Source organism: Nycticebus coucang, chromosome 20 (assembly GCF_027406575.1).
Source record: "Nycticebus coucang isolate mNycCou1 chromosome 20, mNycCou1.pri, whole genome shotgun sequence".
NCBI classification, from domain to species: domain Eukaryota; kingdom Metazoa; phylum Chordata; class Mammalia; order Primates; family Lorisidae; genus Nycticebus; species Nycticebus coucang.
In genome coordinates, this window is record NC_069799.1 from 57,430,420 (window position 1) to 57,454,147 (window position 23,728).

The 23,728-nt window shown below is 39.8% G+C and overlaps 1 protein-coding gene across 3 annotated transcripts in view; it reads left to right on the forward strand.

Annotated features, from left to right (window-relative positions):
* Positions 1-23,728, forward strand: part of ITGA8 (integrin subunit alpha 8) — a 184,592-nt gene that overhangs the window by 56,301 nt on the left and 104,563 nt on the right. For all 3 annotated transcript variants that reach the window (XM_053572185.1, XM_053572183.1, XM_053572184.1), the window contains exons 11-13: positions 1,020-1,072; positions 9,566-9,771; positions 11,768-11,959. In XM_053572185.1, the coding sequence (XP_053428160.1) occupies positions 1,020-1,072; positions 9,566-9,771; positions 11,768-11,959 (451 nt within the window). The remainder of the gene's footprint in view (positions 1-1,019; positions 1,073-9,565; positions 9,772-11,767; positions 11,960-23,728) is intronic.

Below are 23,728 nucleotides of genomic sequence, written 5' to 3' on the forward strand. Positions count from 1 at the left end.
TTAAATACAGGATAAATTTAAAAGCAATGAATTCCTTGTCTTTGGAATAGAGAAAAGAGGAGGGATAATTGAGTTATTGCACGCCGCTTGTTGACGCTTCCATCCATCGTCTCTGCAAAGAGTATCTGGCACCTGGTGCCTACTGTGGCCCACACAGTGGTCAGGAGGTCCAGACAGAAGAGTAATCCAAACACACCAAAGTCTCTGCATTTTGATTAAATTGCATTTTGCATTTTGATTAAATTAGTAGGTAAGGGGAGGCTAACATTGGATGGCACGCTATAGAAACAAAACTGCCAGGTCTGAAAAGATTATAAATCCTAAAAACACAAAATAAGAAGCAGAAATTTCAGAGATGAAATGTGGGGAGACTGTGAGCCACTACTTCTATTCCTCGAAAAGATTTAGAAGCTTTTGTTGATTATGAGCAGCAAATATTGATAAATGGACGCTGAGATGTGGGTTCCCTCCATATTAAAACAGCTTTTAATGCTTCAGTAACATAAAGAGCCCAACACAGAGCATGTAAACCCGATCTTCTCCCATCAACGCATCTCAGTATCGTCTGTTCTTTCCTACCATATGTGTGTGGTAGCACCAAGAAAGAGGGGCCGGATGGGGAACCAGGTGCAAATGTTTTCATCTGAGCCCTCATATCAAGTGGGATTAAATTTTTTCTGTGAGATTTAAGATTGCAGAACCAGGTGGGATGAAGAACTAGAAGTTATGGCAGGGCCCATTTTAGCAAAGAACGTTCTACTATTTGTGTTCGTCAGTTGAATGGGCTGATTGTTGAATATCTCCTGAGGATGGCCATGCAGATGTCAGAGTTATTATGGGGAAGATTATTCACTGTGCCAGGGGTTAGACTAAATGACTCAAAGACTCTACATCCAAGAATCTAGGAATTTAAATGCAAAATAAATGTACCACAATGAGATAAATCTTTCAGGAATAATGGAAAGGTAACTATAAAAATGACTGCTAACCACGAAATATGTCTTGCTTTCCTTTTGCAGATGGCATCTTATTTTGGGTATACTGTTGTAGTATCAGATGTTAACAATGATGGGTAAGTTTAAAAGACCTCCCTCCCTCACTGTATAGTATTTTCATCCACAAAGATGTCATATTTTTCATTCATGAAATGCATCCTTACATACTTTCTCAAGATAGAGGCTCTCTTGTTCTAATTTTTTTTTGGTTCAGGACAAAAGGCTTCCTCTATTAAAGAGTTCTCTGTCATCCTATTTTATGCCTTTCCTGAGATTTTCTACATCGGCCACTTGTAGAATAAGACCATTTTATTTTTATTTTTAATTTTGTAAAGTTAATAGTTGGCCATTCAAAGTCCATAGCCATGGAGAACATTCCTGTTTCTTTTTTTTCCTCCTAGAATTTCCCCCTTACCATATGCTGCATTCATTAAATGTTGCATATAAATGGATTCTTTTATCCTGACATTGCCTTAACCAACATACTAGCAACACCTGTGGTGAAGGTGAAATAAATATATTATTTTTCAAGTATTGTAGTAAGTTAAACTTGAGCTTGGACCAAACAGCATGGTGGATTATGGTTGTGTTTAAGTCATTACTTCAGAAATAAATTATTATTAAATACCCCTTTGATTCACTAAAAGCACCTGATAGGTAAATTACCAAATCATTAAATAAGAAAACCAGTAAGTTGAAATGTATTGATGATTCATCCAACAAATATTGTTGGAACACATCCTCTGTACCAGGCTTTGTTCTTGGTGCCCAGAATACAGAGGTGAATGAGAATGGGTCTCTGCTCGCAGAAAGCAACATTTTCACAGAAGGCAAATACCTGAAGAATCCTTACTCTGTTCTAGGATCTGGGCTAAACACTTAGATACCTCTTTGGTAGATACCTTCTGTGACTTCTGTATGCATATATATTCCATAAATGTATGTTATGTATTTTATTGTGACACATGTGCCTCTTGGAAAATGTATTTGTATTATTCTTTCATTGAGCAAATACTTCTTGTGCTTCTCCTTGGCACTAGCAAGCTCTGTTCTAGGTGCTGAAATATAGCAGATAAATCCGTAACTTCATGAAGATTGTACTAGAGTTGGGAAAGTGGGAGCAACAAACAAAAATCAAGTAAATTCAGTAAAGAGTATGTTAGATGGTGATTAGTACAATGGAGAAAAAAAAAAAAAAAAGGCCAAAGACAACCAAGATGTCTTTCAGTGGGTGAATGGATAGATAAACTCTGGTGCACCCAGACAATGGAATATTACTCACTGCTAAAGAGAAATGAGCACTTGGAATACTATTCATCCATAAAGAAAGATGGAGACGTCATATCTTCTGTATTTATCTGGAAAGATTTGGAGATTATCCTCCTAAGTAAAGTATCACAAGAATGGAAAATGCAACATCCAGTGTACTCAATACTAATATGAAACCAGTAGATGAATAACTAACTACCCACCCATGAGAGAAAAACAGAATTAAGTTGAAGAGGAGGAGAAGGAATGGGGCAGGGAGACTGGTAAGCGCCCACCTAACGGGCACAATGTAATGTGTATGTAACACATAGCACACCTCCAGGGCGAAGGGCTCGACTGCAATTTGGACTTTACCTAACAAACCCAAATAGTGTGAGCTAATCTTATGTGCTCTTGTATTAATCTGACATTTAAAGAAATGAGCTATCAAGTCATGAAAAGACAGGGAGGAACCTTAAATGCATATTACTAAGGAAAAGAAGCCAATCTGAAAAGTCTAGGTACTATATAAATCCAATTATAGAATGAACATTCTGGAAAAAAGCAAAACAATAGAAACAATTAAATGACAGTGTTTGCCAGGGGTTCTGGGGGGGAGAGAGAGAGAGGAAGAGGTGTTGTACAGAGCATTTTTAGGGTAGTAACCCTACTCCATAAGGGGCTGTCACGTGGATGTGTGTCATTATACATTTGTGAAAACCCACAGAATGGACAAAACCAAGAGTGAACTGGATATACTAAACTGTGGACTCTGATGTACAATGGTGCATAAATGGGAGTTTATTATGACACTGTACCAGTCCAGTAGGGGATGTGATGGTGGGGGAGGGGAGCGGCAGGGAGTAACAGGGGAACTCTGTGCTTTCTGTTCAGATTTGCTTTAAATCTAAAACTGCTCTAAAAACAATAATAAAGTCTGATAATTAACATTTTAAAAATAAGGAGGATAGGGGATATTTGGAGAGATGCAAGTTTAAACTGAGTAGGCCAGAAGGCCTTGGGGATAAGATTATAGCTGAGGAATGACCTAAGAAGGGGAGGAACAGCCAGGATGACTCCTGGGAGCAGAGGGTTCCTGGGAACAAGCAAAGGGTGCCAACTCCCTGAGGTGGGAGCTTCTGGCATATTCCAGGATCAGCCAAGAGATGTGGAGAGTTAATATTGGGAAGCCAGATCCCCCAGGGATACAGGCCACTGCATTTACGCTGACTGTAGATTGCAGTTCCCCAGAGGCTCCACCAGGGGCTCCATGGAGTCTGTTTCCCAGAGGGGTACAGCATCTGTGAGCCAGGTTCAGGGGAGGCAGGGCCTGCTCAAACTTCCCTTTGATCTGGTGCTCTGTGTACCTGGTCTAGAGAGAGTGAGGCCTTTGGGAGCCCATTGCCATGTGCCAGGTCAGACAGGACAGAGGCTTGGACTAGCAATAGACGTGGTGGGAAATAGCAGTAGTTAGTTGTACTTGGGATATATTTTGAAGTCACTGTTGAATGCCACTCTTATCCCGAAGGCAATTAATTTAAAATCCAATTGCCTCAATCTTCAGCTCTCTGACTTGTGAAAAGAAAGCAACCATTAGGACTGCCATTCAGGATCTCCAATTTAGGCAGAGAATAGCTGTTATCTAAGCCTTTTAGTAATTTAGAAAGAAAATAGCCAGAAGAACTTGAAGCCAAAACATGGCATGCTGTCCTGATTAGGTAAGTCTATTATTTAGTGAAAATAAAAAAACGTACTGTGGCCTCTTAGATAAGCATAGGCACATTTCTCTCCACAGATAGTCACACAATAAGCACAAGGGCCTTTGCCCCTTGCCACCCATATCCTCTCTCTGAGTGTGTCTGTTAGGCCGCTCCTACTTAAAACCCTGTGACTTTTCAAAGGTTTCACAATACATCCTGGGGCTGCTCTCTCCTTGCTAGAAACATGCATAAAATCTTGTGACAATGTGTATAGTACTTTTCTTTTGCAATGTTAACAAAAACCTTGTGAGAAAAAGATCTCATTGGTTTCTTGCTGATCAAAACAACATGGTAATAACAAATACAGGATTTTCGCCCGATAATTTGTTCTTTCTTGATGTTCTTAAAAATTGCTATATACACTATTTCTTTTTCCTGAGGTGGTATTTTCTGAATTCTTTAGACTGCATTGAAGAATATGTCCATTAACCTAATGTCACCATTCACAAAGGTAAAATGCCTGCAAATTCTCAATCTGTATATAATTTTCTGTTTTTAATTACTCAGATGCTATGTAAATTCAAGGTCCTATTGTAAATAAGCATGCTCTAGAAGCAATTGAGATTTCAGATAAAGGCATACAACTCAAGTGAAGTCTGAGATTACAATAATCATGTTATACAAGGTCTGACGATTAAGTTTGCTGACTTGCCACTGTGCACTTACACTGGCAGCACTGTACAAACAACTCAGTCAGGTTTTATTACCTTGGTGTATCAGTGTCTCATAGCTGTGTTTGTGTTGACATGTGGAATCTTGCTCAATAGCATTTATTATTGTTGCTGTGTGTTTTTGTGTGTTGTTGCAAGAATGTCAGGGCTTAAATTAGAGACAAGAGCAAACATTCTTAAATTTGTTGTTAAACTTGGCAAGAGTGGAAGTGAAATCAGGGATTTGTTAGTGTAAGTTATTGGGGATAATGCCAGGAAGAAAATGTGGTAATGTACGATGGACTAAACATTTTTTTCTGAGAGAGAAAGTGTCATTGATGAAATGAGGTCAGAGTGACCAGTAATGAGCAGACTCATGGCAATATGGTGAAAATCTGTTGACTTGTATGTTAAAAATTGTCAGCCGACTGTGAGAAACATGGCGGACCAAGTGAACATTGTTAGAGAAACAGGAAAATCTTAATTGAAAATCTTGGCCAACAACTCATGGCTCTTGCATTGCAACAATGCACCAGCTCACACAGCACTTTCTACAAGGGACTTTTTAGCCAGTAAACAAATAACTGTTTTGGAATTCTCTCCCTACTCACCTGATCCTCCCCCCTGATGACTTTTTCTTTACCCAGAGATAAAGGAAATCTTGAAAGGAAGACATGTTGATGACATTCAAGACATCAAGAGTGATAGGATGACAGCTTTGATGGCCATTCCAGAAAAAGAGTTCCAAAATTGCTCTGAAGGGTAGACTAGGAGCTGGCATCACTGCACAGCTTCCCAGGGGAAGGACTTCAAAAGTGATTGTAGTACTTTTTCTAGGATGAGTTCACAACCTTAATTGTCAAACCTCTTATATATAATATATTTATAAGGTTAAGAAAATCACTTGGCTGGATATCTGTTCATGGTTCAGAAGTGAGGACTCTTCACACACCTTTATGGGATTGAACCAGACCTTCCTTTCTCCAAATCAGGAGATAATCATCATTGTGAATGAGGCTATATAATGAACATTCTTTGAAAACACTTACCTTCTGTATCTGCTATGCAACAAAGCAAGGTCCCTACAAAAGCTTCAGAATCCCAACATCAGGAGGAAAAAGATAGTGACAATAAGTAAAGTGATCAAATAAATAAAATGGCAGAAATTTTTCCCATATTTTTCAAGAAAAAAAATCTCCCAGTATTGTGAGTAGACTCCAAAAGTTTAGAGCAAACAGTTGTGTGTGTGCTGGCTAGTGGATGATATTGCGGAGCCTTTGACAGGGTAGGACCTATAAACAAGCTAGTGGGGGGAGGAGAGGGAGCAGGAGAGAAGGAAGGAGAAAGAGAGGTGGTGTGTGATGTATCCAGCAAAGCAGCCTATTTCTATATTCTCCACATTTTAAAGCAGGAGTGTAACTTCTTCAATATGACACATCTAGTTACTGGAAAAGATTTTAAATCTAGATCAGTTTGATACCCAAACTCTTGTTTTTCCCATATTATCTGGACTCCACTTACTTTTCCAGATATCTTTTACATCATGAATAGACTTTATTTCTTAGAGCAGTTTTAGGTTTACAGAAAAATTGAGCAGGAAGTACAGAACGTTTCCATAGACTCCCTCTCCCCTCTGCTTTCAGTTTGCCCTAATAGCATCTCCCAGTGGGCAGTCCGTGTATTACAATCGATGAGCCCACACTGACCCATTATTCAGAAGGTACATAGTTTACATTAGCCGTCATTCTTAGTGCAGTATCATTGTAAGGGCCATGCCAGATGCGTAATGTCATATTTCAACATGGTACAGAATAGTTCTACTGCCCTAAAAATCCCCTGGCTTCACCTCTTCATCCCTTTCTCCTCCCCCTTCACCCCTGCCAGCCACTGGATCTTTTTACGGTCTCTGTAGTTTTACCTTTTCCTGAATGTTTTATAGTTGGAATTATACAGTATATAGCCTTTTCAGATTGGCATCTGTCACCTAACAATATGCATTTAAGGTTCCTCCCATGTCTCATCGTGGCTTGATAGCTCATTTCTTTAAATTGCTAAATAATATTTTGTTGTATGACTATTACACAGTTTATCCACTCACCTATGGGAGAGTATTTTGGTTGTTTCCAAGTTTTGGCAAATAAGCTATAAACATTTGCATGTAGGGTTTTGTATGGCGCTGTGTTTTAAACATCACTGGGTAACTTCCAAGGAGCACAATTGTGGGATCACATGGTAAGCCCATGTTTGGCTTTGCAGGAAACTGCTAGCCTGTCTTCCAAAGTGGCTGTATCATTTTGCATCCCCTCCCAGCAACGAATGTGGGTTCTTTTTGCCCCACATCCTCGCCAACATTTGGTGCTGTCAGTACCTTGGATTTTAGCCATTCCAAGAGATTTATAGTGGTATAATGATGTTTTAATTTGCAATGCCTACTGACATATTGAGCATCTTTTCAAATACTTGTTTGCCGTCTGTATCTTTTTCCGTGAGGTGTCTATGGAGATTTTTGTCAAATTTTTAATTGAGTTGTATGTTTTCTTATTTTTCTTATTGAGTATTACATGTTTATAGATTACCTACATCAATAACGTAGACTAGTATATGATATGTAGTAATGATATATGTTATTGTTAGTGACAACTTCATATTATTGAGCTTTAAGAATTCTTTGTGTATTTTACTTTTCCAGTCAGATGTATTGGAATCCTTCTTGTACCAAGCACATGGAGACCACTCACTTTTCCCTGACTCCATTCAGGCCACTTGCCTTGGCTCACAGTGTTGCCTTCTGGAAAACCTACTTCTAGATCCACCTGTTAAGGTCCCACCCAGGTCCAATGCCACCTGCCCATGAAGCCTTCCTCGATTCCCTCTGAGTACCAAGCCTCTCCTCTGCCTGGGATCCCCAAGGCTCTCCCCTGTCTGGGGACCCCAAGAGTTAATGTAGATCTCCCATGTTTCCCAGTCTTCCCTATTTATAATTATATAAGTAGCAATTTAACATTACTTGTAAATTGATCAGGGGCATAATTGATTTAAGTCACTTAAAGTGACTTTAAGTACCTTAAATGTAGTGGGCACACCCTAAATGTACTGACTCAGACTGAGAAATAGACAATAGATAAATACCATGGGGAAGGCGAGAAGTTAGTGAGAGGGTGGAACAAAGTCATGTCCAGAGAATCTCACGGACCACTGAGATCTTAAAGTCTCATGGTCTCAGTAACCGGTCCCACCTCATCGCTGCCTTTTGATATTAATGATATTCAAGATATATGAGCAAGACTCATGATAGAGAATCTAGTAATCTTATTAATACATTTATGATATTTATACATATATGATTTATTACTTATATATTACATAATTGTATATTATCAATATGTTAATATATTATTATTTATATTTTATATATTTGAATATAGTGTGTTATATGCTATTCATGTATTAACAGTAAACAAGTTGAATTTTAATTTCCAAGTAATTAACTAGCATCAACTCTTGAAATAACCATTCTTTTCTAATTGCATTGAAATCCCACACATTGGGTCTTTGTCTAGACTTTGTGTTTGCTTTCAACAATGTATCTCTCTCTTTAATGCTGGCAAATGCCTTTTTATTCTACCTTATTAATCATTGTAATTCACCACTCTTGCCCAGATAAATCCTTCCATGGTCCATGTTTACAGTAATTACCCAGCTATTTTATCACATTTATTATCTTGTGTTTACTTTTTATTTATTTTGGTTTGATGTAAAAAAAAAAAAAAAAAAAGGTCCTAGCAATAAATTGATTGGAGATTCAAAAAATATATATACTACCAGTTTTATTATTCATTGTATATTGTTTTAGAATATCAATTATTAAGTTTATAGATATTCCATCTGTAAATGTATTATTAATATGCATTGATATATTAATATATATGAATGATACACAGGACTAAATCATATTAGTGACAACAATATTTTAGTAATTAGTTTACTTGGCAAACTCCAGAGTACAGCCTAATCTACAAAGGCATAAAGGTCAAATAGTAGTTTGTCTCTCTGCCTCAGGTCACCCTTCAAATGATGGCACCTGCTGCAATGGAGTCTGCAGACACACTTTTGTAGAGGTCATAAGTAGAGGTCAAATCATGTATTTTGATTGGTGTGACTTTTCTCAAGAATTTAGAAAGAAAAATCATACATACAAAGGTTTTCAAAAACTCCAAACGACGTAGAGGGCTCATGGCCTAGTTACCTCCTCTATTCCTCATCTGCCCGTCTGACTCTGTGAAGGAAATGCCTGTAACCACTTTTGGTTTTTATTCCGCTTGTGATGATGTCTTTAATAATTTGCTTAGGTGTCTGTTTCTTGAATTTTTTTTTAACCTTAAGAATCATTATTTTTCTGCCACAATCTGCCTACTCAATCTAGATTATACATTTTCATTTGGGATGAAAATCTGTTTTCTAACTTTCTAGTCAACCCTATACACCTATCTGGCCTGGGTTTTTATTTTTGTCAAGATAACAAAAGGAAAGGGAAGGGAAAACTGATTTTAAATGTGATTACTGGAATAAACTGCATTATTTAAAAGTATAGTTATATATGTTGTAGACAAACTCTAAACTCTTTACAGAAGAGTATTTAGGCCTTTCTTGATAGTTTTCTTTGTGTAACTACAGTTTCTGAACGTTGGCTATAAAGCTGGAAAGGGGGACATATCGGTGGTTTTTAACATGGCTAAAATGTTCAGAGTGATAATTTAACAACTCTTATTTTCTTAAAATATTCCACTCTGTAGATGTAACAAGACAGTGAAAGATATGTGATAATTGTAATATGTCTCCCAAAAAAGGAAAGGTACTAGTCTAATTAATTATAAATGCACCCAAATGACTCTCAAATCTTTGTTCCCTACAGAATGGATGACATACTGGTTGGAGCACCTCTCTTTATGGACCGTGAATTTGAGAGTAACCCTCGGGAAGTAGGGCAAATCTTCCTGTATTTGCAAGTGAGCGCTCTCTTCTTCAGAAACCCCCAGGTGCTCACTGGCACTGAGATTTTTGGGAGATTCGGTAGCTCCCTGGCGCACTTAGGGGACCTGAACCAAGATGGATACAATGGTAATTGAAACCAATGCGGGCACATCATGAATGTGTCATAATTTCATGTTTCTGTCACACAAAGGAAACAATGGATATTTTATAGGATTTACCATGGGGCATGTGGGTGTAGTTCTCATTACTGATTTTCAATCAACTATCGAAACTCTCAAGGCAACCTCAAGTTTATATATATTGACTAATATAAGTGTTATAAATGTCACATGGAAATTTTCTCATATTTGATATTAGCTGTCCTACAACCACTCTCAATGGTGGCAGCAGTTATTTTTTAAATTGATATTTAAATCTGGTGACTTACAAAGAAGTAGAGAATCTTTTATATTAAGAGAGTCAAGACAATTGAATACATGTTGATGTATTAGTAAGTATCTGTCTTTTGATTAACTTATGTGGGTTATGTGTAGGGTATGCTCTGTTTTTATTGGTCTGTAAACTTCAAGGCAATTTTATTGTTTGCAAAAAAGTAGTGTTAAACTCTTAGCTTAGTCTTTGTAGTTTTTTAAGTTGGGAATTTATGAATGCCTTCAAAGCACCCTTTACTCAGAAAAATGTGCACATTTATACAAAATCTCGCGTACGTTTGCAGGACCTTTGAGTTAAGAACCAAAGTTCACATTATATCAGCATTCATTAGGACCTTTGACCAAACATTACTGTACTCTTATGAGTTCTTTGAAAAAAACACTCCTCAGCAATACAGTTATTAATTTTTAAAGTGCTGTAAAACATAAGTACATATGAAAAGCTTACGGTTCCATAGAAAGAGAAATTAAAAAAAAAAAAAGTTCACCTTTGTGACTTGTGGCTTTCCACAATGATTCTAGTCCCAATCACCCAAGTGAAATAAATAATGCTAAATTATCTGTGCAGTTGTCCTTTTAATCATGTTTTCTTCTATTTGTCTTTGCTCCCAAACCCTTGATATTTTTAATAGCTAAGAGAAGCATTTTTAATGACGTAACAAGGGAGCTAAGCCTCTGAGCCTTGGCGTCCTTGAGTATAAAATAGACGTTTTAAAACTGCCAGGCTTACAAGGGGACAGCGGCCAAGCCAGTGACTTACATTAAGTGAAGAAAGTGTTCCTTTTCACCTTCAACATGACATGTTTGTATTCTGTACAATAATCTGAGATTTTAGATCAATATCATCAACTAGGGTGGTGATTTCCAACTGGTGTGCCACGGCACACTGGTGCGCTGGGAGAAGATCTTAGGTGTACTGTGAAAAATTTTAAAGATCATTAATTAAATTATTTTTGAAATAAGTTCAAAGTGCAGTAAGTGTAATCTTTTGTTTTTACGCCTTTTATTTTGATAATTTAAGTGTCCCATGGAAGTTTAATAGATTCAAGTATGCTGAAAGATAAAAAAGGTTGAAAAACAGTTAACTGGTGAATGAGTCTTGCCAACTTTATGGGACTAGGTAATTATTAAATGATATGATCTTTGTGAATAAGGTCTTGTTCTTTTTCTTTCTTTTTTTTTTTTTTTTTTTGCAGTTTTTGGCTGGGGCTGGGTTTGAACCTGCCACTTCTGGCATATGGGGCCAGTGCACTACTCCTTTGAGCCACAGACACCACCACTTCTTTTTACTTTTTTGAAACTATGATCTCCGAAGTACCTGCAAAGGTACCTCACCTAGTTCACCCAGCCCCAGGATCTCTGTCCCTAACTGAGCTTCCATGCAGAGCAGCCTCTGATGCCTTCATCATTTCTTTATTCAAACTATTCTCCGTACTAGAATGTAAGCTTTCTGAAAGCAGGGGTTTTGAGTGTCTGATTCCCTCTTATACCCCCTGCACATGGTAAGCATTCCATAAATATTTGTTGGGTGGTGAAAAGACAGCAAATAATTTACCATTGTTGCCATGCCACAGAATTTTTATGGAAAAAGTAACAAGCCTGTTGGACTTAATGATGTTGCTCTTTGATTATACTTCCTTCTACAGCATTCTTCATTTTAAAGAAATGTGTTTCTGTGTCTCTGTTTGTAGACATTGCCATCGGGGTGCCCTTTGCAGGCAAGGACCAAAGAGGCAAAGTGCTCATTTACAATGGGAACAAAGATGGCTTAAACACCAAACCTTCCCAAACTCTGCAAGGAGTGTGGGCCTCCCAGGCCGTCCCTTCTGGATTTGGTTTTACTTTAAGAGGAGATTCAGACATAGACAAGAATGATTACCCAGGTAAAGTTTTCTCTCTTTCTGGGAGTGAAATGAGGATTACCCCTCCTGGAAAGGGTCCATTATCTGGAAAATGCATTCTGCAGTAAGCAGCTCTCTCATGCAAATAAACCTTAAAGGTGGAGCCAGGGTTTTTATGTATGAGTCTAGAGTGACTGTCAAGAGAATTTAAAGAAAGACAAAACGGACACTCCCTTTCCCATCAAGAGACAATGATAGAAAGTCAGGTTGGTTTAAGAAGCTGCATTGGACATAACACTTAATAACCCACATTTTCATTTGAAACTCCTGCATTATTTGGTCTCCATTCTCAAAGACAGCTCACATCACACGTCTTTCTAGAGCAATTTATTTTAACCCTCTAATTCCCTTTTGAGCTCATAGTTACTATTAATTAACATCTGGTCCTCACCATTTCTGCCAGGAAGCTTGTGTCTTTAAAGCATAAATATTTCCCAGCCATATTTTGTGGGTTTCCAGAGACAGATTGGCTGTTTTAAAGTGGGGGGGGGGGAGACAAGAACGGGTTCACCATAGGGACTGTAAACTATTCTTGATTTCCTAATTCGCATTGAGGGCTTATCATGGAAACCCATAGATCATTTACGTTTTATGCCTGCTCTATGAAAATGTGCATCTGTCCTAAAGGATTATTTCAGTAATCAGAGTTTTAAAGCAGAGAACATTAGGACTTCTTGGTTTTATGGCTTGATTTTCGCTTTGATGTTGGTTATTTTAAGATGGTTTCAATAAGTACTTAGAAATCATTAATAGTTATATGACAGCTTCAACTATTTGCAAAAACCTTGTCTCTTTTCCACCAGCCCCTCCCCTAATTGGGAATTTTCCACATGTAGAGCTTTTTTTATGGTTTGAGACAGCAGTACAAGAAGCTGACTGCCTAGATATACATCATTCATTCCAATCCTTTGGCTCTCTCTTCTCCTCTGAGGTTAGGCATAAAGGATACCGCAAACCATTCTTTTAAATTTGCCAGAAACCTTTCATGACACTAACACAGACATCACACCAGGCTCAAATCGGATTTGGTTTTGTGTCATATACTGATGCTTTCTACCTGTGGCAATTTCAAGAGCATTTAGTTAAATTTGTCTTCTTAGTTTGTATTGTAGTAATCATTGAAAGTTAGTTGTTGGGGGGGTTGGGGGGGGTTCCTCATTACCTAATACATGCTAATTGAAAATAATTCAAAAATCTAGGCCCTTTATGTGTGTCCTGCCCAAAATATGTCAGGGTGATTAATGAAATTCAACTCCTGGGTCACACTTTTAGATAAACAGTTAATTAGAAAATTACTGGTATTCATTATGCCTGTCATAAGCTTCCTTTTCCCAATCTTTAGACCAGGGAACTTGACAGAAAAAAAGGCTGTGGCTTCCACAAGGCAAAGGAAATAAAGGATGTATCCATCAAATAGCCAGTCCGTCGATTTCCTTTGAAGGCTAAACATGTCCCAAACACGAGCTGGGAAGGACAGTAACACGAATCAAGTTTTCCCTCAAGGAGCATTCCCTTCAGGGAGAAAAAAGCATAGTAGGGCAGAGAAAAAAAGCTAAAGTCCACGCAATGTTGATCATCATTTATCTTTTTCATTCCTTCTTAACACTCAGAAAAAGGTTACTTTGAAGCCATGTGCGAGTCAATCACTTCATTGCTGATGCTGGGCCAATTTATAGTTATCAATGATGTCAATGCTTTATGTCCATCTGTCCCCAGTCAATGCTCTTTCTGATGACAGACCCGTCACAATGCTGCTTGGCTGAATTCCTATCCCTCAAGAGAGTCAAGGCCTTTCGATTTCTTCTGTGCATCTTAGAAGACCTGACTTCTGGCCCCAATTGTGCCTCTTGCAATTCATAACCCTAGAACATTTTCTTCTGATTATCTTCTTGCAAAAAGAATGCCTCTCATGAAGTCTTTTTGTCCTCATACCCAAACCCCAGGGACCTACAGAGAAGAAAAGTCCCTGATAGGCAGGTGACTAGTACACTGGGTTTGAAATCTTCAGGCATAATTCAGGAATCAGAGATGAAACTTCCCTCATTTTTCTATAAGTGAATTTCACTTAGTTCTTAAGCCTCCAATTCCAACATGGCAGAAAACTCCAATCTTGCATTCACTTCTAGATTCAGACTTGATCTTATTTGGGTAAGTATTCATTCACAGTCCAGACTCTCTTGCCTGTCCCTCTGCAGCCAGTCTCCCGAGGAATGCAGTAGAAAGGGGTGTCCCTGTTGTCCAGAGACTGGAAAGGGACATCCGGCCCAAGTGCATCATCTGCCATTATTGGTCTCTGGCTGGAGGGCAGCTCTGTCCCTTGGGGTCTTTGAGGTGTTGTTCAGGCTTCTATAGCTAATTCGATAGTACACATAGTGACCTCTCCTCAAAAGTTCCCTGTTAAGCGGGGCATGGTGGCTCATCCCTGTAATCCCAGTAATTTGGGAAGCTGAGGCAAGGAGGATTGCATGAGGCCAGGGGTTAGAGACCAACCTGGGCAACATAGCAAAATCCTGTCTCTGAGAAAAAAGAGAAGAGAAAGGAAGGGAATAGAAGAGAAGGGAAAAGAAGAGAATAAAAACAAAAAGGAAATAAGAAAAAAGAAAAGGAAAAAGAAAACTTAGGCATTGTGGCTCGCACCCATAGTCCAACTACTCGGGAGTCTGAGGCAGGAGGATGGCTGAGCTGCAGTGAGCTAATGATCCCACCAGTACACTGCAAACTGAGCAACAGGGCAAGACGTCATCTCTAAAAGTTCCCCATGTCCTGCCCGGAGCCTTCTTGTTCCGTTCTGGCCTCTTGTAGTCCACTCTCTCAGCAAGGGCTCCTGTACCCCTGTAGCAACTCAGACACGCACAGGCTGGGATCTTCAGGCTCCTGAGATTGCCCTTAGCTTTCTTTATCCACCTAGATTTTCTTTGCCTGTTGCCAGTTTTCCACCCAGGCATCATCTCATTGCCCCACCACTCAGTTGGATTGCAGCCTTCTGATGCCTCACCTGGGTGGCACTGAAAGCTAATTTCCTGAAGGCCGCTGAGCGGCCTGCTTCAGAAACACCGTATCCATTTCAAAAACTGTGTGATCTTGTCCTCCATGGTTTGTCTTGGGATTTTCTAAACCAGTCCTTCTTGGAACGTAACAAGAACAACTTTCTTTCTCTCCAGAGTCCTGCTCTTTTCAAATCAAAAGAACTTTGCCTTTTAGATGATTATTTGCTTTCTGTCACAATCCATTGGTGACTTCCTCCTCCAGAACGTATCTAGTCATCCTTACGAGCCATGGCTCTGTGATTTGGCTGCACAGTAAAATTTCCTGGGTAACTTTCAAAAACACACATGCTCAGGTCACCCTCCAGGCCACTTGAATCAGAATCTCTTGGGATGGAACTTGGGTGATGAGGGCATGTTTAAATGACCTCAGTGGTTCCAGTGTGTAACTGTTAGGAACTGGTCCTGTAGAGCTGTGGTCCCCAACCCCCAGGAGCCAGGGCACACAGTGGGAGGTGAGCAGCAGGTGGGGGTGGGAAGCTTCATCTGTGTTTACAGCTGTTCCCCATTGCTCACGTCACCACCTGAACTCCGCCTCCTGTCGGATCAGCAGCAGCATTAGATTCGCACAGGAGCAAACCGCGCTGTAAACCATGTATGTAAGGGATCTAGATTGAATGATCCTTATGAGAATCTAATGCCTGGTGATCTGAGGTGGAGCTGTAATGCACTCGAATCATCCCAAAACTACCCCCTACTCCTGTCCATGGAAAAATTGTCTTCCATGAAATTGGTCCCCAGTGCCACAGGGTTGGTGACTGCTGCTATAGAACAGTGTTTTACCCACTAACGGTGAGCACCTGCATCTTTATAAAATGCAGATCTGATTCAGTAGGTCAATGGGTAGGACGAGAGTCCCCCCTTTTTTCTTTTTCCTTAGAGACAGAGTCTCATCTTGTCACCCTAGGTAGAGTGCCGTGGCCTCACAGCTCACAGCAACCTCAAACTTTTGGACTCAAGTGATTCTCTTGCCTCAGCCTCCTAAGTATCTGGGACTACAGGTGTCCACCACAATGCCTGGCTATTTTTAGAGATGGAGTCTCGCTCTGGCTCAGGCTGGTCTCAAACCTGTGAGCTTAGGCAATCCACCCTCCTTGCCCTCCCAGAGTTCTGGGATTACAGGCATGAGTCACTGTGCCCGGCCCCAAGAGTCCCCATTTCTGACAAGCTCCTGGGGCAGCCCTTGCTGCTGGGTCTCATGCCACACTCCGCAGTGAGCTGTAGAGTGACGAGATTTAGCACAGTGATCCTGAAACTTAGTGTGCATGCTACTTAACCTGTTGAGCCTGCCATGGGGGCAACCAAGGAGGACGCCTTTCTCCTCTATAGAGTACTTCTGAATTGGCGTCCTGAACAGCTGAGAGACATTGAGAATCACCGGTACATAAATAGAGTGTGAGGCTGGAGAGTAAGCTGGGAGTCAGGGGGAGAAGCCATCTGCGGTTTGGATGTTAGGATGGCAGACACTTCAGAAGTATCACATCTGGCTTTGGTGCAGAGAATGGAGGGATGGAAAGCTCTGCTGGCATAATTCAGTTAGAGATGATGGTGACCTGGATCTGGTAGTGGCAACAAGGATGTATGGAAGTGGATGGACATAGCTTTCTGGGAGGTGAGATCAAAGGACGTGGCGACTGTTATAGGCAAGGGATGAAAGAGAAGAAGGATTTTAAATGACTTACACTTTTCTGGCTTCTGTGACTAGCTGGATGGTGCTGTTATTCACTGAAATAGGAAATACAGAGCAGGAGCAGAACTTTGGGGAAAATGAGGATTTTTAAGCACTGGGGGATCTGAGATGGTGACAACACAGGGTAGCATGGATGACTGGGCTGCTCTAAGAAATGGGGACCTATGGTTCAGCCAGGGCTCTGAGACTGAGCAGGCGGGTGCTGAGGGGTGGCTGTGCTTGGCACCAGCCCAAGAAGTGATTTGGATCCAGTGAGATATTCTAGTTGGTGGTTTATCCTCTGGCGTCCTTGCTTGTGGCATTGACAGCTCTCTTCACATGCTCGACTTCATTTCCTCAATTCCCCCGAATTACAAGTTTTAGAAATGAAGCACAAGGTGGGTACCCTCATACTGGGTTGACAGAGCATTTTGTATCTTGGCCTTTTCCTTGGCTTTCGTCGGGGAATCCATAGTAAATAGGGATCTGCAAACCTATGAAACATTTAATTGTCTTTTAAATGCAAATCTTTTCTGGATGAGAAAACAATACTTAAAAAATTAAAACATAGTGAAGATTATGCTTGTGAATTTTTTTTTTGTGCTTGTACATTTTTAAAATGTCTTAGGAGGAAAATAGGGTTGGTCTTTCGAAATTTTATAATCATTTGGTCTTAATTAAACACATCACCAGAAGAAACGGAGCTCCAAATCCAGGCACCTCCAGTTCCCCTGATTACTTCCAGAACCCGAGCTCAGTCCAGAGTCAGGCGGCTGCAGATAACATACATATTGGGCCCAGCTGAGCAGCAAATTCACATATTGGGGGCTTCCCTCCACCCAGGAGGGGGCAGAGGCCCCTTTTAAAGTCCACACACAGGCACATGGGCCCTCGATGGCCCTATCCCTCCATTTTAAATAGATCAGACACAAAATTCCAAACCTGGGCACATTATTTACCTGGTCTCACAAAGAACTCATGAAAAAAACAAACGCAAAGCCGATATTTGAAACCCTGAATTGAAATGAGTCAAACTACCTGGCATTGTTATGGAATGAAACACACCTGAAAAGCAGAACTTCCCCAGCAATCGGTTCTGGTGAGGTTCCCTTGGGGTTGGTTTTCCCATTCTTAAGATGAACATTTTCCCCTGATTTTAGGCGCCACAATGCTCAGCAGCTGTATCTAATACTATGGCAGGGTTGCCTTCCCCTGGGCTTCACTGACCGCTGTAGACCCCTTTCTGGGCAGCCTATTATGAAAACTACTCATAATAATGGCAGGGCGTACACATTGCCCCATATGTGAAAAGCAGGAAGCACCTTTACCTGTTCTTAATGCAACCTGGCTGTCTTTCCCAGAGACCAAGTGGAGGGCAATGCGATTGTCATGTCTGATACATACTTACTGTGTTTTGTAGCTGTTTCATCTTGATTCAAAAGTTCATACACGACCTGGAATGACCCCAAGCATAGATGTGTGAAAGGTGGTTGGATTTCTTTACTCATCGTCACATGATCTGTTTTGGGAGTTTACAGATGTTCTGTAGGTGAGCAGAACCACTCGTTGTCTTTGGAGGGAGGAACGTTAGCAAAGAGCAGGCATGGGGTCGATGATATTGTTAATATGTTTGCAACTATTGCAATTATTCCTACTGAGAATTAAGAGTCCATTGCATGGAAAGTAAATGCAGTGGGTGTCCATTGGAATAGTATCTTCAAATCTCTCTCATACGTGGGTGCGTGTATTTTTTATATGTATCATATATGTATGTAGACCGCAGGAGAGAATATAGGGTAAGACTGGATGACACCCCGATTCTTTCTTTTTGGAAACCATCAAACACATATAAAAGTGACCATCTTGAAGTTAGCAAAGAAGCTGTGAAGAGGGAAAGCGAGATCAGACTGCCTGAGTTTGGATTCCCATTCAACACCAGTTAGCTTAACTTGCAACCAGTTATTTGATGACTTTGAGATTTTATTTCCTCATCTGGAACTATGGGGATCATAATACCTACATCTCTGGGTTGTGTGGGCTCTCACTCTCTTGGTTGGGAGAGAATTTTAACAAAATGTTGTTGCAATGGCTTAGAATAGAAAAGGTAATCAATTTGGTGACCATGAACAGAATCAAAGCTACTTTATGTCACAGCTAGGTTGGGCCACATATGATTTTGGAAAAACTTAATGCTGGTATGCTGGAGACAGTCTAGGTTCAAAATCTCACGTCACTGTATGAGAGTAAGAAAATTTCCTAACCTCTCTGAATTTCAGTTTCCCCATTTATAAAATCAGATAAGAATATGTTGGTGTAAAGATTAAGTGAGATCATTTTGTATACTCTGAAATGAGATCATGTAACACATAGTTTAATAATTGGCAACTCTTTAATCAACTTATAAAACAAGACTATATATTTTGGAGGTATGCTTTTTACCCCATACATGTAGATGATCTTTTCTTTTGTTTATTCAACTTCCACGGCCCCCAAGTCTTACAGGACTCCACCATTTGCTTCCTCTCCCTCAGACAAATAAGAATATTAAACTAAGAACGTAGCTATTGAGACCCTGATGGGTTGAGAACTACTCAGAAAAATCTTGTTACTGGACCTTTGCTGAAAGCTTTCCCCAATTCCATGAGGTTATATTTCCACCGTCACCCCAGCCAAGTTCCCACCCATAATGAGGTATGAGGGACTGCTTTCATTTCTCATTAATTACCCTTAGTGCTGATTATGTATGGTCCTGAACCCCTGGGCTACAGACCAGTACCAATCTGTGGTCTGTTAGGAACTGACCTACATAGCAGGAGGTGAGTGTCAGGGAAGCTTCATCTATATTCACAGCCACTCCCTATCAAATCACCACCTGAGCTCCACCTCCTGTCAGATAAATGACAGCATTAGATTCTCATAGGGTGCAAACCCTACTGTAAATCTAGGGATCTAGGTTGCACGCTCCTTAGGAGAATCTAATACCTGATGATCTGAGGTGGAGCTGTAAGGCACTTGAAACATTCTGAAACTATCTCCCTTCTTCTGGAAAAATCATCTTCCATGAAACTGATCCCTGGTGCCAATAAGGTTGGAGACCACTGCCCTAGTCAGGAGCAGGGATGAAAAACATACTGAATATCTTTTTTTTTTTTTTTTTTAGATTAATGTGAAGGTACAAACAACTAGTTTACAATGTTTGCATTTGTTAGGTAGAGTTCCTCTTGTAATTGTGTCCCACACCCAGGAGGTGTGCCGTACACCCTAACAGTGTGCCTGTTAAGTGGGAGCTCACCAATCCCCCTCCCCTCTCCACCTCCCTTTTTCCTCCTACCTCCAATATGAATTGAATTGAGCTTTTCTCTTATGTGGGTTGGCGTGTATTAGATCGTCTACTGGCTTTGTATTAGTACTGAGTACACTGGATACTTGCTTTTCCATTCTTGTGATACTTTACTGAGGAGAATGTGTTTCAACTCCATCCAAGTTAATACAAAAGATGTAAAGTCTCCATCTGTTTTTATGTCTGAATGGTATTCCGTGGTGTGCATATACCACCGTCTATTGGTCCATTCCTGGATTGATGGGCATTTAGGTTGTTTCTACATCTTGGAGATTATAAATTGAGCTGTGATAAACAATCTAGTGCAAATGTCCTTATGATAAAATGATTTTTTGTCTTCTGGGTAGATGCCTAGTAATGGGATTCCAGGGTCAAATGGGAGGTCTAATTTGAGTTCTTTGAAGGTTCTCCATACTTCTTTCCAAAGAGGTTGTATGAGTTTGCAGTCCCACCAATATTGTAAAAGTATTTCTTCTCTCCACATCTGCACCAGCATCTGCAAGGATACTTAATTTCATATGAATTAGGCCTGAGCTAGAATGATGACAATGGAAATTGAAAGGAAAAAACTAAAAAAAATAGCACAAATGAAGAATAGACAAGACCTGGTAATGATGACCTGTGATGGGTTAGGGGATGTGGCAAGGAGAAAGGAAGAGGCGCGTGTGGAAGGTGGCTCTGGAATTTTGACCCAGGTACCCAACAGCAGTGTGGCATAACAGACAGACATGGGAATTTAGTTATAGAGATGGATAAATTTGATTATGGATATATATGTGCAATGATTTTCCTGACATCTAGCTTAACCGCACAGTATTTTTAAAAACTTTTATGATAAATTTTGTCACTGGCAAAAGGACAAACAGGAGTCATAAGTATTTTCATTTCTAGCTCCAAAATTCTTTTCCTATTCAGAGGGCGGATGTGTTCAGTTTTCTACAGGGGGGCTCACTGGGAAACTGGGATTGGCAGAGGAGGATCTTGTATACATTAATTGAGTGGAAGCATTTCAGAGAAGAAACAGCTGTGACAGTCAGGAATCCTAAAATTCAATGATTTAGTCTAATCTGGTTAAACACGAGTGTATAAAAATACCATCTGCTAAATGCATAGCCTAGACATTAGAGGGTGGGAGGGGGAAGTGCAGCTTTTGTTGAAGAGCAAAAATCTTACAGGCAATAAAAACTGAGGAAAAACATGGGCAGGATGCCAAGACTATCACTATCTCCTTCAAGGCCCCTAATAAACAATTATATCGTGAAGCCATTTCAGACAGTTAAACTCAGTGAAATAAAGTGACCAGCGTTTCTCTGTCTCAATGAGTGCTGTGTGTGTGTGCGTGTGTGTGTGTGTGTTATAAGCAAACAAGTGAGAAAGACAGACTCAACTTAGGGGTGGCTTTGCCCAAAGGGAATAATGCATTTTAATTAAACTCTGAACTCCTTGATATTATTGATTTGAAGTTTAGTTGAACTACATTCAAATCTTTACAGTCAAAGTTTATTTTTCCTTCTCAAACTGCTACTCAAGTTTGTATGAAAAGCCAAACATTACATTCTTATGGAGCCAGATTTTCATAGTTTCCTTATAAACACTTTAGAAATTAGAATATTATATCTTTATAAAAATATCTGATGAATTTGGATTAAGTAGAATTAATTCAACTGAAAGAGTTCTTGGACTTGAATCAAGCTGTGTCATGCGTTGGAAATAAAAATGAATGGAGAGGGAAGGGACCTGAGTTCTGGAACCAGTTCTCCCAAATGTGATTTTAGTAACTCAGCCTCCCTGGATCTTGCTTCTCTCCCTTAGAGCGATGTGGGTCTATGGTCTGCTTTTCCCAGGGTCCTCTAAACCCTAAACTTCTCTGATCCTGTACTCCCATTGTTAGATTAACGGCCTGCCTGGACCGTTCTATAATACTGCGTAGATTATTAAAGTTGTATCTTAGAAGGGGGAAGAAAAGGACTTAGTGAAATTATAAAAGATTTTAAACTATGTGTTTGATTTTTAATTTTTATGGATTCATACTACTTGTATATATTTATGGGCCACGTGAGACACGTTGATAGAAGCATACAATGTGCAATGATAAACTGCAGAACTGGGGTATACATCATCTCAAACATTTTTTAGCCCTTTGTACTGGGGACATTCTAAACCTACTTTGTTCTTAGAATTTTGGGGGAATAATTTTAGACTCAGAGAAGTTGCAGAAAACAGTAGCATCTCATAAATGCTTCACCTAACTTCTCCTCGTGTTAATATTTTATATGTATGACCATAGCACCATGGTCATCGATTGACCTCTAGACATCCTAAAATTTTCGCCATTTATCCTTCTACTGTTCTTTTTTCCAGTCCAGGATCGCACGTTGCATGTAGTTATCCTCTTTCCTTACTCTCTTCCAATCTGAGACATCCTGTTGGTCTTTGCCATCACAACTTGATACTTTTGAAGAGTACTGGCCAGGCATTCCAAAGAATGTGTCTGAATTTTAAAGTTTGTCAGATGTTCATTCATAAATAGATTGAGGTTATGTATCTGGGGCAAAAACACCACCCAAGGGATGCTGAGCCCTTCCCAGGGCATCATAGCAGGAGGACCATGTCATCTGTTGTCTTTTTGCACTTTTATCACTTGCTTAGGGTGGTATCAGCCATGTTTCCCCTCTATAAAGTGACTTTCCTTCCCTTTTTTACAATAAATGTCTTTGGAGAGATATTACGAGACTATGAAAATACCCTGTTTCTCGCTGTACGTTTGCCTGCTAATCTGAGCTCTATTCATGAGTCTCACCTGCAATAATTATTACTGCCTAATGGGAATTTTCTTTTTCCATCATTCCTTTTACATTTATTCATTGCAAGTTTAACGTAAGAAAAATGTATCTCTTCTCCTCCATTTATTCATGTATATTGATATGGACTCATGCATGTTTGTTTTATACTTTGTGGGTTGTAGCCCATTGCAATATTTATTTACTTTAGTTGCTGAAATTGTCACATATTTGGCAATTGAGAGCTCCTTCTAGTTCTGGTCCTAGTGTTCTTTTGACATCTCCCATCCTTTCATGAGTGTTTCCTTGCTTTCTAAAACTCTGAAACACTCCAAACCTCTTGTATTTTCCCTTCCCCAGCTTTGGAATCCACTATTCCTTCATCACCAAGCCAAGATTCTTTTTATGAATAATAGTATTTAGAAACCAAGATCTGGACACCTGGTGTTCTCACGGCTGCTGAAATGTCAGGATAAGACTTGTAATGTATAGAATCCTATAGTTTGTCGTGTTCCATATGTTATAGCTGCTGCATTCCAAACCTTTCCAAATGTCTGCATTTTAGTCATCAGAAACAGGTATTTGGGCAATGCTAATATTATTCAGCTAATGTTGCGAATGGTCACCAATTGTCTTCATTTTTATAGATGATGATGGTAGAATATTTATTGATTATATGATTTCAAGAGATTGTGCTATTGGAAATGCAGGTATTTCATTTATCCAACAAATACATGTTGAGTGCCATCTTCATGCCTGGCACTATTCTAGATGTTGAAAATATGGGACTGAATTAAGCAAAGCTCATTCATGATCTCCTGCGTCTGAGTTCAGATTCTGGCCGTAGCACTGACTGAGCGTGCAACCTTGACAAGTGATTCAACTTTCTCAAACTTCAGGCTTCTTACTGGTAAAATA